The 14,507-nt window shown below is 38.0% G+C and overlaps 1 protein-coding gene across 1 annotated transcript; it reads right to left on the minus strand.

Moving 5' to 3' along the window:
• Positions 1–2,894: 2,894 nt before the first annotated feature.
• Positions 2,895–7,952, minus strand: LOC148640141 (uncharacterized). The gene is made up of 5 exons (XM_088621606.1): positions 7,827–7,952; positions 7,425–7,730; positions 5,622–5,750; positions 4,838–5,381; positions 2,895–3,364 (listed from the first exon to the last, which is right to left on the minus strand). Exons 1-4 carry the CDS (start codon positions 7,861–7,863, stop codon positions 5,011–5,013), a joined length of 843 nt encoding a protein of 280 aa, XP_088477732.1. The 5' UTR covers positions 7,864–7,952; the 3' UTR covers positions 2,895–3,364; positions 4,838–5,010.
• Positions 7,953–14,507: the final 6,555 nt, after the last annotated feature.

The following is a 14,507-nucleotide window of genomic DNA, read 5'->3' on the forward strand; positions in this document are numbered from 1 at the left end:
AAAGTTACAGTATCTTGGAAACATGGAAAGTGTCTCTTAGAGACAAGAGTCTAAACAGAATATTCTTGTCTTTTCATTTCGTTATCTGTTATGTTGTAAACAATGATAATTTGATAGGCACCACCAGTCATTAACCACGTGACTCTGGTTATGTTTTTGTAAGAAACGATTTTATACATATTGTTGAAAAGAACCCATGCTGGAAAACAAATTATTAAAGATTTTCAGTCCCCTGTACATTTTGAATATCTAAGTCAAATCCCAACACAATCTCCTCCTTTTAGCACTTAAGTGACTCAGGATTCCTTTCCCTTAACACAGAGGCTAAACACTCAATTCTTAGAGGGAGACGTCTTCTGGTTTGTGTTGCAACCATATTCTCAGTTACATAGTTCATCTGATTATTTAATTTGCTACATTGTTGTTATACTTCTAACCAGACTCGGGGCGATTGTATTTTTAACATGCCTTTAATAAAGTGAATGTCTTGGTTATTCAATTGTGATCGACCAAACAAACTTGTACATAGATCTAACTCAGAAAATAATTAAGTGAATCGTTTAAATGACTAGTCGAGGTTGGAATACAATCCAGAAAACACAGGGCCCACATAAAAGTGAGTTTAAGAACATGTGTCTAATGGTTTCCTCTCATTTCTACCCTCACTGTGTTTTTAAAGCTTCAGAAAAATCTGCTCATGAACTTCTTAGGTTTTGATGCCACCTGCTGTTTCTCCACAGATATCTTACATTTCCCTGTTCCACAAGAGGCAAGGCGCCTGTTCTGAGCTTGCAGTTGTTTAATTGAACTCATCTTACAGTAATTAGCCACATGATTGATCATCAATGTGATTGATGCAGCAGAGGTGAGAGTAAAATCAGCAATTTCCCTCATCATTGCTAATGGGTGTATACTGTATGTGTCCATACACAGTAACTGCTTGTCACCCCAAACTCTCAACCACCAGGGGATCAGACTGTGGAATAGTTCATCCCAAAAGCTGAAAAACTTCTGAATGAAAAACAAGTTTTAGGAAGAATCTGTATATTTACGAAAACTTTTTTAGAGATTATAAGAATATAAGTGATAAGCTAAGCAAAGTACAAAGCATTTAACATGAGATAAGGTTTTCAGGGCTCAAAGTGACTTAGTTACCCTGAATATAATGGGAACTGTCTGACTAACACTAGCAGTGTTGTGACTTCCATAAGATTCAGTAATTACTAATAAACATTTTATACTGGATATCATGGACATACACAAATATTTTAAAATTGATTTTTCTACGTTTTGTACACCAAGATTTAGGATTGTGAGAAAATGAATATTCACTAAAATGTTCTTGGTGACCGGCCTGTTTTTCTTGGTGTTTTCTCATAAGCACCAACAAATAGGTACAAAACAAAATAAGAGTGAAGACTAGACATTTTTATTTAGCATGCTGTAACCACAATCTGAGCAGCAATCTCACCACAGTATTGCTGCAGTTTGTAACTTGACAAAGTAACTCAGAAGCCTTTTTCATCTTCCAAAACCCTTTGAAACGCAGCCAGTTTTTAAGGAAGGAGTTTTTGTTCAGCCTCTCTATGTCTCTGTGACACTGTGCTTCCCACAGAGCGCAGTAATAGATGGCTGTGTCTTCCAGGGTAAGACCTGTGATGATGAGTGTGGTGGAGTATCTTTCTGCAGTAGAACTAAAACGTATTTTAGCGAAGTCTGCAGTGTTAGTACCACTATTAGAACGGGCTCCTTTTTGCAGTATGTATTGAAGTGGCTGGTCTGAAGACTGACGGTACCAGAAGAGATAAATGTTATTACTGCTGGAATCATAAGAGCAGGTCAGAGTCACTGAGTCCCCTTCATTCCCAGAGAGATCTGTCTCTTGAGAGGTGATGGAGTCACCAGCTGCCATGGCTGGAAAAAAGAAGAAAAATGTGTTGAAGTGAAAAGGAAAGCAAAGAAAATTGTTTTCTCAATAACAGTGTAATAACAATAATCACAATCCTAGAGTACAGAAGAAACACTACCTCCACTGATGATGAAAATCAAAATGTAAAGTGGTTTCTCCACGAAGAGGTAAACGATCCGCATTTCTCTGCTGCCCTTCTGCTCTTCTGCAAGACAGCTGGTTTCACCTGAGTCTGCAGAGTTTCTCTCTCGAGGGTAAAAAAATCACATCTATAAAAACCACACAGGAACTTCCAGTGACGTGCGCTGTCAGAATGTGCTCTGTCTGGAAGAAGGCGTTTCTAGTGCCAGTTCTCTTGTGAAGCAGACTAACACTGCAGCTCCATTTTTAGAATGTAAGAGTGGGCAAAACCGATACTGCATGTCTGTTAGTACATTAGACTCTTGGTTACTCAGGTCTACTGAAGACACATTGTCTTTTGCTGCGAGCCCATCTGTAAAAGTGATTTATGAATATTTATGAATTTACGTTGTTAAGTTGTTACTGTAAGTCTTTGAGAGACGAATGAGTGTTTGTACTTTTTGGATACTTTTGTCTAGTCCTTTGGATCTCAGTGTTGGGGACAGCATCTCTATTTTCAATGTGAACATGAAGAATGGGAATGTGTCAGGAGAATTAAAGTTAAAATTATTGGAAACATTTTGGTTTAAGAACACTTGGAAATCAGCAATGACTTTTAAGAAAATCCTGTAGCATTATTTTGCAATAAAAGAGCTGTCCATCACCACACAATACTATCCATTAGAATGTTTTCAAACATTTAATTTATTCTTATCTAATTTGAAATTTGGGGAATATTTAATTCTTATGGAATATGTTGAAAAATATGTTTTATAATCAGAAATGCAGGAGGTAACACTGTTTTTAAAAAATAGTAGCAGTCATGTGCCTTCAGAAATACTAAACAAGGGAGAAAGAGATGACATTTTGATTTGATTAAAAGGGTTTTCTTTTATTCATAAATCAGAATCACATGGCTGATTTTTCTAGTCTTCACTGAAACAGTGATGTTCTTCCCCAGTCTGATACATGAGCACTGACAGCAGGGCAGCTGTGTCTGTGACTGGAACTGAGGGTTTTTGTCACATCTCCCCATAGAGCTGAAACACTGTGCCTCCACAGCGCAGAAATAGGTTCCTGAGTCTTCCAGCTGAGAGCTGCTGATCTTCAAAACCCCAGAGCTGTTCTGTTTGTAGTGTGAACCACTGAACTGGTTTTCTGTGCCTGTTTCTCCTGATATTAATAAAACTTTCTCTGGGCTTTGGTTCGGTCGCTGTCTGTACCACTGCATAGTGTACACACTGGCTGTTGTGTACTGACAGTGGATGGTTGGTGTTTGTCCTTCAGTCTGGGTCAGAAAGGGATCCTGAGATACTTGCTCTTGAGATCTCACACCTGTCACACAGAGAGGACGAGTTAGAAACACCCTTGAAATACGAATATACTGTTTTCTGAGATTCTTAGGACTTCAGCTTTCTACAAGACACCTGAAATGACACACAACAGCAATTAATCTGGCACAGAATACAGTATATGGCAATTTGTACCCAACTAATAAACATTGTTAATTTTAATAACATATATATTTGTTATTAAATAGTTCTATCTGTTCAGTTTTTCTATATTCCAGATCTGTGAAATTACACATTAGGGTACATTTATTAAGCCTAAGAAATACTATTTAAATACTGTATACTTTACTGTATATGTATAATTTGGGGAAAAGATGTCAAAAGATACTTAATATCTATCTTTTAATCAGCATAGATTAATGACATCAGAATATCTGACTGGAAAATCTCAATATTTTCAAACGAGACAAGGGAGAGTGAAACTGGACACTTACTAGGCAGGAGTGTGGCTATATGTACCAGCAGACAGAGCAGCAGTCCGTGTGTGCTCATGGTGAAGGTGGCACGACTGTGAGCTGATGTCTTTCTGCTGTTTACATCCTAGTACACAGTCCCTCCCTCCTGCAACACTTCACTTCCTGTCTGAATAACCCAGCTGCTACAGAAGCAAGTCTATGCTATACTGTATATTAGAACACAGTGAAACACACCCTGCTACTTGCATAGCAGTTTGATTTGTGAGTAGCTGTTAATTCACGTGGTGCAATCGTTTTTATTAACAGTTCATTACTGCAGCCTCCTCATTCAAACCCTGAGTCCACACCTCACTGATCTGCTTTCTGATTGCATCTTTGACAGATTTCTGTTCTGGCTTGTGCAGCTACAGGTCTGTTGCAGTGAATGGATTAGTAAATTAATTGGTTGGTCTTGAATTGTAAATGAATTGCTTGAATTGGCGTTTGTCTGTCATAGCGAATGAGCAGAAGAGTAACCTGGGGCTGTACATGGATGTTAATGATCAATACTTTGTACTGCAAAACTGTTAAATGAGATACAAGAATGGAACCAGGTTTGTTCTCCTGATGTTTGATTATGTGTGAGAATTTGAACATCATTCCTATGCCCACTCTGACTTCGTCTGCTAACAAGTAATTATTATTAGCAATTGTTTTCTTAAGATTGTGTTTGGCTTTGACTCATTGTGACTCCAGTGAATGCCCACATTTTACATTCATCACAATGATTGTGTGTGATATGGAAAATGACTGCTGTTTATTATTCATACTGATGGTTTGAGTGTACCTGTTATTTACATGCCATTATATTACATTCTCATTTTTCAAATGCAAACTGTGCTTCCCTGTACATAAATTCTCCAATCATACTAATTTCTAAAACAGTATAACCGTAAGCTTTGAAATGATTAGATAATACAATGTAATTGTAGAAACATTAACAAACAGAACTATTCTTAAAGACCTGACAAGCTGGGAGAAAGCATAGCAGAATACTGTACCTTAGAGCTCATGGTCAGACCAAAAAAAGAAAACTTATCTGGTTGCAATGAAGTCCAACTGATGGCACAGCAGTGGAAATAAATTTGAGAGAACTGTTTCCAATTCAATAAAAATATTTCCAATCTATGAAGTGTATTACAACTCTTATAGACAGGATTTGTTTTAGAGGAGACTAGGAGAGAGACTCTTGGAGATGGGGTGGGGAGACAGGTTTTTGTTCTGTGTGAGCTACAGTCTCACACACTGTGGGGCTCAGAGCACAGAAGTATGTGGCAGAGTCAGACAGCGCAGCTGCAGATATTTTCAGGTCGTAGGTCTTCTCTGTGCCTTTTGTGTTGAGTTCTGCAGAGAAACGTTTAAATCTTGGATCTGGAACAGAGTATGTACCGAGCATATGTTGTGGAGCTTGGCCGTTTTTCTGTATGTACCAAAACAAGCTTGGAGAACCCGTTGTCTCATACTGACATTGAATGGTGGTGTTTTCATTTTCTTTAACTAGAACTGGAGTCTGAGGCTGAGTCACTTTGTCAGCTTGTACCATACCTAGAGAACAAACAGAAGAAGGAAAATGCAATTAGTTTCATTTCCAAAATAGTTTAAACTAAAAGAAGTGCCTATGTATTGTTTAACTTGTAAAAGTTAAGGTAAAGTAAAATGTGATAGGAATTAATAGCATAAAACTACTAAACCTAACAAAATAACCAAAATGCCAGTTATTCCTTATAGCTATTGTACTGTATGTATAGTTATACATGAAGGAATAACTGAAGAATTACAACCTACCTATAAACAGACAAATTAAAACAACGAAAAAAACATTCATTTCTTCTGTTCTGTGATTCTGAATGCAGTTATTTAACCTTCTAGTCAGTTTTGTGAGTAACTCTGAGAAGTATATGTTTCTTTTACCACCTACGACACACCCCACACTGCCCACCCCTTTCAGGAAGCACAAAGGTGGGTGTTTCTTAACATCTCTTTACAAAAGATTGTGATTAAGACTCCATTGCCTGCCATCTAGAGTCTGATTTTACACGTATGCTGTGTAATACTCTCTGTGTAAATAGTATGTTCAAATTGCTTAATGACAGCAATATTATATGATATCATATGATGTTGTAATTTTAAGAAAATGCAGGCTACTGTTACTGGGATTTAGATAGATAGATAATACTTTATTAATCCCGTAGGGAAATTGATGTATTACAGCAGTCCAGCCCAAGACAAGCAAAACAGACATCAGAATAGTTATAAAACAAAAGACAAACTAGATAAATAAAAATAAATAAGTACATAGGTGTGTGCAAAATGTGCTGATCATAGTCACTGTAAAAACAATAAACAATAGTAATAATTTACTGTAAGGAGCCCAAACAGCTCAAATGTAATTACTGTATATAAATGCACAGTTAATGAATTTGTGAATTCTTTTTCAGGAACACTAAAGGTATCAGTTCAAATAGTCTGTCACGCAATGTACTGTATTAATGAAAACAACATACAGTACCCTCCGAAATCTGGTTAGATAATTTCAGTAAAGTCTGTTGGTAAATTTGATTTTTCAACACCACGTAATTAATAGGAATGTTTACCTAGAAATAATAATAATAATTGCTTACAGTTATATTCAGTAGCACTTTTCTGGACACTCCACTCAAAGCGCTTTACAGGTAATGGGGATCCCCTCCACCACCACCAATGTGTAGCCCCCACCTGGATGATGTGACTGCAGCCATAGTGCGCCAGTACTCTCCCCACACACCAGCTCTCAGTGGGGAGGAGAGCAGAGTGGTGAAGCCAGTTCAGAGAGGGGGATTATTAGGAGGCCATGATTGGTAAGAGCCAATGGGAAATGTGTCCAGCACACCAGGGTAACACCCCTACTCTTTTCAAGAAACACCCTAGAACTTTTAATGACCACAAAGAGTCAGGACCTCACTTTTACATCTCATCCGAAAGCCAGCATCTTTTTACAGTCTAGTGTCCCCATCACTGTACTGGGACATTAGGACCCACACAGACCGCAGGGTGAGTACAGGGCCCTCCAAAGGTCCCTACTGTGACACACCCACAAACCCGACATACAGTACTGTACGTTTGTGCACTGAAAGCTTTTATGTTTTGTTCTCTAAGTTCAAACACCAAAAAAACTTTCTTCACAGAAGTCTGTAAGGTATAATGCTAATGTTTCTATTTCTTATAAAATTATCTGTTGCTTTCTACCAACCGTGCTATGATTTATACTATTGGGGATAGTATAGATGGAGTGTATTATACTGTATCAACTGATGGGGTCTTATATTGGAATATGAATATACAGTACCTATGAAAGCACACTTTCAGTAGGGTTTAGAAATATGGTTCAATATGCTGTATGGTACACACTTCCTTCAAAGTTTTGGTTGTTGTTATATTTATTTAATATACATGTACAATATTTATTTTTGCAAATGGTTAAGCACAATACCGAATCTTCTCATTGCTAAAATATACGCGTTTCAATAGAAAATGATCAATAACATGAGAAATGTTTTTCGACAAGATGGAAATGAGTAATTTAAAAACTGCCTCATGCTCAGTTTTTGCTGAGCTCACACGGCTTCTCAGCAGCTGTGGGCCTCACAGCACAGAAGTAACCTTCTCGGTCCCTCAGATACACCTTCTGGATCGCGAGTTTAGTTGAAGTTCCTTTGTCATCGCTGTCCATCTCGAAACGTCCAGAAACGCGACTGTAAGAGTGAACTAAGACCTCCGGGGACCGATTTGGTTGCTGCCTGTACCAAAATAATTGATCATCAGTTGTTATGTTTTGAGTGCATGAGATCTCTGCGTCCTCTCCCTCTGCTGCCTCGATGACAGGTCTCTGAAAGACTTGAGAGTCTGAATAGCGACCTGAAATGACAAGAAAAAACACAAACATTACTAACGTGAAGAAAAGAGAGTAAAACATGAAGACAAAATTGGGGTTAGAAAAAATAATGTACCTACATATTGCAAGTAAACCAAGTACTACTTGTAGCTTCATTGTACAGTGTGTGAGCTGTGTTTCCCGGTAATGATGAGCAGAGACGCGTAAAGTCTTTAATGTGACCGAATTCGGAGCGGGAGGGGCTGCTGACGATTCAGGTTGTTGGTCTTCATTGATTGACACGTCTCCTCAGTGTCATTCCTGGTGCGATCTGCATGACAGAGCGACGAATGTGCGCGAAGACTGTGTACAGTATTTAAACGCAGAAATTCACACTAATTAAAAGTACCATTAACTAAATTATTATTATTATTATTATTATTATTATTATTATTATTATTATTATTATTACCTAACAAGACATGACGTTTGCATTGTGAACGATGTCATTTTCAATATTGCATTGTCATGTCCAATACATGATAATAAAAACAAATTGTATTCTACTGCAAAAATCGCTGTCTTAAATGACTAAATATTTACTTAATATGGCTGGTTTATGTTTTAGATATAAAACTATAACATATATATATACAAACATATAACATTTATTTATCATGTCATTCAATAACAGCTGTTTTAGATAAATTAACTTATCATTATATTTTATATTTTTACAATATTTTTTAATTTTCTTTTTAATGTTCAGCTTCTTTAATGTACGGTGTCTAGATGTACAGCATTTGTTTTCTTATTTCAACTATACTTATACTATACTATAACTATACTATCAGCAATTTCAGAACATTTTTAAAATATTGCAGCTCCACCACAAGGCGGCGGTGTTGTACTAGTTTTATTAACGCTTTTGCCTCTTGTAACGTCAAATAAATATGGTTACAACTAGAAGTGAACATACACGAAGGCACTGGAATCATTTATGTACCAGAGGCAGTCAGGATAAATTGAAATTCTCAGAAGCAGTAGGTCAGTCCGTCAGTGATACACTAATATATTGAGAGAGGTATTTCACAGGAGCAATACTTTAGGAGAAACTTTATCTAACAATTTTATCTTTATCTAAAAACAAAAATGTGCTCTCTCTTATCATGTTGTTAAAGCACAACCCATCTTTTCATAATCCATGTTGACTACTGTCCACTAAGATACAAATTATACATAGTTTAGTTCGAATGATTGTTTCCGGATATTTAATAGAAGTCAGACTTACTGCTTTAATATTAATGGGTCAGTTCTGACACCCTTCTTGTGACATCCTGAGGAGTTGGAGGAGTTGTATAAATGCTTTCTGAATATCATCTCGTTGCCTTTAGAACAGTTAATAGGATGATCCTGGAGATTTAATAATCCTGACTGTTACTAGTATCTTAAACACCACTACCTCCTCCTTGCTAATAATATGAAATACAGAACTTCCACTTTCTGCGTTCTAAGATGTTGTTGTTCATTTTTGTCCTTGTTGAACAACTCAAAAATACTCTTTAAGGACATCAGCTATTTCCCTTTTCTTGTGTAGAAGCTTACCACGATTATCGGGGATCCTTTCCATTATACAGGATTTCTTTCACTGTGTATTGCTGTTATAAATAGACCTTGAATATTTCGTTTCTCCCACACTAGCCAATCTTCATAGTAAAAGACCACGAGTCATATTTTAGTGACCGTGAATTACAGCTCCTTAGGGAATACTGTGAGGAGGAAAGATCTGTTACCATGGCGACGAGAAGAAAGCAGCATCTAAGTGAAAGCTAGAGAAGACACCTGGCACAGAACTGCCATTGAACTGAATGTGGAAGTTAATCACGTAATGAAATGTCTTGAAGGGGTATAAACTGTCTAAAGTTTACAGATGATGGCACAGAGAAATCTTGAAGGAGAAAGTATATTTGCTGTTAGATACGTCTGTGGTTCAAGGTGCTTTTTTTACAGGAATCAATGAAAGGTTTAGTTTACATTAATCGTGTCTCAAACAGATGTGCACTGCATTCGTATAAAACAGTCATGAATTTACCAGGAAATCTAACCACACAATCCATTATGGGAGGCTGACACTCTTGATAAAGACAAGAATCTCCTTTTGATCTCTCAACCCTCACTGGAACTCAGCCCAGTGTAGGAGCCTGAGTTTTTGTACAGCTTCTCAATGACTCTTCTGCACTGTGCTGCTCTCAGAGCGCAGAAGTAAACCGCTGAGTCACTCAGGCTGAGCTTGGAAATCGTGAGGGTGGTGGAGCTCCCAGCTACAGCAGATCTGAAACGGTCTTTAGCGAAGTCCGCAGTGTGATCTCCACTCCATGCACCACCTTCTTTATACAGAATGTATTGCTGTGGGATGTGAGGATACTGACGGTACCAGTACAGACGATAAGCAGCACTGCTTGTGGAGAAAGAACATTGAAGAGACACTGATCCCTCTTCCTCCCCAGAGACCTTTGGCTGCCGAGGAGAGATGGAGTCACAGCGTACAGCAGCTGAGAAAGAATGGAAAAAAAATCTAAAGTAATAGTAATAGTACTCAAAAGCAAATAATTACAATAATGATTAATGTATTATATGTGAAGAATACCTGGTGAGAAAAGTAAAGTAATACAAATCACCAATAGAACTTCCATTTGAAGAGTGAAAGTGTCACTGCTGAAGGCAGGAGGAGGTGTTTCTGATCCTGAGTCCTGTTAGAGAATGCAGGCAGACCTAGTTCATCCACAGTGTCTTTGTCACAGGTCTTCACTGTTAGCCAATCAGAAACCCAGCTCTCTCTTCACAGTCGTATGATTCATGAGAACAGCTGGTCTGACTCTGGGCTGTCTGCTATAACTGTTTATTGCATGATTGTTAAAAGCTACACAGCTTTTGCATTGTAACAGCACACATACTGTACTGTAAAAATATGACAACAACATAACAATGTTTCATCTTCTGTGGAGGAAGAGAAATAATTCACTTACAGTAAATTAAGTTTACATAATTTAAATGTTTTTGTAAACAATAGTTTAACTATGATAAGGTATCTTTTTTTAATTTATATAAAATAATTGACTTTAATTAAATTGACTTCAATGCTTTTGTTAAGTTTATACCATGTGATATCAATGTATTTATGATTTTGTTCTTGGAAAGAACCTGTGCAGAAAAACTAATTATTCAAATGTTTTTTTAAGTGGTAAATGTTCTCTCTGTCAAAATCTTCCTGTTTTCAGTGTTGAATACTTTTGCTTGAATTTTTCACTTTTGCACTTGGTTATTCATTTCATTTTTAACCTTCACAATGTCCCTTGGTTTCACATTGTCAGTACCACTTATCAAACTCAAATCCCCACACAGTCTCCCCTGTTTAGCACTTACTGTAAGAGATTCAGGATTCTTTGCCCTTTAGCCAGGGGGTGAACACTCACTTCCTGCAGGGACTGGTGTCTTCTGGGTTTTGTTCCAATCACAAGCTCAGTTACAGGTCTCATTATTTAATTAGCTGATTGCTTGTAACATGTCTAACCAGGCTTTGGAATTATTTATTGCTAAATGTATCTTTATTGAAGCCTATGTACTTTGAAAACATGTTAAGAAATATGATTAATATGTCTATTTTAGAAAATAATTAGATTAATTGAGTACTACTCAAATTGGAAAACAAAGTCCTCCTGGAACTGAATCTGTGAACCCTAATCTAATGTTTCCTTTTATTTTTACCCACATTGCATTCTTAAAGGATCAGGGAAGTCTGTTCATGAATTTCGTAGGTTTTGAGCCCACCTGCTGCTTTTCTACCCATTTCCCCTCAGTGATGAAAGCAAGCGAAACACCGGTATTTACTGTACCAGTCATCTATGATGTTTAAACTTTTTAGAATACTCAAGCCCCCTGCTTTGATCTGTCTGTTTGAGATAGAGAACATCAGTCCTGTTCCAGAACAGGCACGTGCTCTGCTGGTGTCTATTCTGACTTTGTAGTTGTTTAATTGAACCAAATATGATCTTAATTAGCCAATGTGATTGATGCACTCTTGATCCAGCAGAATTGAGAGTAAAACCATTACTTTATTTGCCTCACCAGAGATGGAGAGATGTGTCCATACAGTATAGAGTAACTGCCAGTAACCCAGAAATCACAACCAGCAAGGGATCAGGCTTTGTTGGATAGTTAACTCCAAAAGCTCAACACACTCAGCTTGTGCAGAGTTCTGCTACTCAGACAGAAGTTATGAAAAACAAGTTTTTGGAAGAATTGGTATTTATTTTTAAGAATCTTTTTAGTGAGTATAAGAAAAAGGCAGGAGACGCTAAGCAAGGTGCAGAGTTTAACATGAGATAAGGTTTTCAGGGCTCAAAGTGACTTAGTTAACCTGACTATAATGAGAACTTTAATGAGTTTTAGCACTGACACAATAAATATTTAAAAAATGATAGTTTCTTCGTTTTTTACATTGTGATTATGGATTGCATGAAAATGAATATTTACTAAGCTGTTTTTGGTGTTTGTCTAAAGTGGCTGATCAATTGTTTTTGCTAGCTGTTCTCTCAAAAACACGAAAAGATAGGTACTGCACAAAACATAATGAAAATGAAGATTCTACATTTTAGTTTAGCATGGTGTAACCACAATCACAGCAGCAATCTAACCACAGTATTGTGGCAGTTTGTAACTTGACAAAAAAACCCATTGAAACGCAGCCAGTTTTTAAGGAAGGAGTTTTTGCTCAGCCTCTCTATGTCTCTGTGACACTGTGCTTCCCACAGAGCGCAGTAATAGATGGCTGTGTCTCCCAGGGTAAGACCTGTGATGGTGAGTGTGGTGGAGTATCTTTCTGCAGTAGAACTAAAACGTCTTTTAGCGAAGTTTGCAGTGTTAGTGTCACCACTATATGAACGGGCTCCTTTTTGCAGTATGTATTGAAGTGGCTGGTCTGAAGACTGACGGTACCAGTAGAGATAAATGTTATTACTGCTGGAATCATAAGAGCAGCTCAGAGTCACTGAGTCCCCTTCATTCCCAGAGAGATCTGCCTCTTGAGAGGTGATGGAGTCACCAGCTGCCATGGCTGGAAGAAAAAAAGAAAAATGTGTAGAAGTGAAAAGGAAAGCAAAGAAAATTGTTTTCTCAATAACAGTGTAATAACAATAATCACAATCCTAGAGTACAGAAGAAACACTACCTCCACTGATGATGAAAATCAAAATGTAAAGTGGTTTCTCCATGAAGAGGTAAACGATCCGCATTTCTCTGCTGCCCTTCTGCTTTTCTGCAAGACAGCTGGTTTCACCTGAGTCTGCAGAGTTTCCCTCTCGAGTGTAAAAAAATCACATCTATAAAAACCACACAGGAACTTCCAGTGACGTGCGCTGTCAGAATGTGCTCTGTCTGGAAGAAGGCGTTTCTAGTGCCAGTTCTCTTGTGAAGCAGACTAACACTGCAGCTCCATTTTTAGAATGTAAGAGTGGGCAAAACCGATACTGCATGTCTGTTAGTACATTAGACTCTTGGTTACTCAGGTCTACTGAAGACACATTGTCTTTTGCTGCGAGCCCATCTGTAAAAGTGATTTATGAATATTTATGAATAGAAGTTGTTAAGTCTTTGAGTGACGAATGAGTGTTTGTACTCTTTAGATACTTTTGTCCAGACCTTTGGAGCTCAGTGTTGGGGATAGCATCTCTATTTTCAACGTGAACACATGAAGAATGGGAATGTGGCAGGAGAATTAAAGTTAAAAATTGGATAGACAACATTTGGGACAGGGGTTAGCCCGGGCTCAGCAGTTCAGGAGTTGTATAGAAACCTATGCCCTCAGGCAGCAGACGAGGGGCGACCTGGTGCTAGGCGGATCTCAGGACATCCGAATGTCAATGCTGAGCAAAGAGGAATGAGTGACCTGGAAATATGTAGCCCCAGACAGAGAGACACCAGAAGGACAGCAAAGCATAGGAAACTAGGGACAGGACAGAGTAGGAGCGCCCTCTGGCTGCAGAGGGTGTGATAGTAACATTGTTTATCCTGCAATAAAACAGCTGACCATCACCACATAATACAAAATGATCAACATGTTACTGTAAAAGTGTTACAGGAGAAAACACTTTGTTTTATTTAAAATATATAATAGCCCAGTCATAAACATGAATTCAAAAATGCTAAACAAGGGGGAAAGAGATTATATTTTGTTTTGACCGAAAGGGTTTTCTTTTCATTCATATATCAGACGTAAACAGCTGATTTCTAGTCTTCATTGTAACAGCGATCTTCTTCCCCAGTCTGATACATGAGCACTGACAGCAGAGCAGCTGTGTCTGTGACTGGAACTGAGGGTTTTTGTCACATCTCCCCATAGAGCTGAAACACTGTGCCTCCACAGCGCAGAAATAGGTCCCTGAGTCTTCCAGCTGAGAGCTGCTGATGTTCAAAACCCCAGAGCTGCTGCTCTTATCCAGTGAACCACTGAACTGGTTCTCTGTGCTCTTGTCTCCTCTTATGATCAGAACATTTTGTGGGCTGGTGTTGGGCTGCTGTCTGTACCAGTGCATGTAGAAGACATTAGAGATGGTGAAGGTACAGTGGATGGTTACTGCTTGTCCTTCAGTCTGGGTCACAAAGGGAGTCTGCGATACTTGTTCTTGAGAGCTCACATCTGTCACACAGAGAGATGCACACATGAATTCATCATTACCTTTTACAAAGACTTCAGTTTTGCTACATGACCTCCAAAATGATACCCAGACAAGGTCAAATATACTAGAGCACACAGTACATTAAGT

The sequence above is a fragment of the Lepisosteus platostomus genome, chromosome 26 (genome assembly GCF_059453375.1).
Source record: "Lepisosteus platostomus isolate fLepPlt1 chromosome 26, fLepPlt1.hap1, whole genome shotgun sequence".
Classification (NCBI taxonomy): domain Eukaryota; kingdom Metazoa; phylum Chordata; class Actinopteri; order Semionotiformes; family Lepisosteidae; genus Lepisosteus; species Lepisosteus platostomus.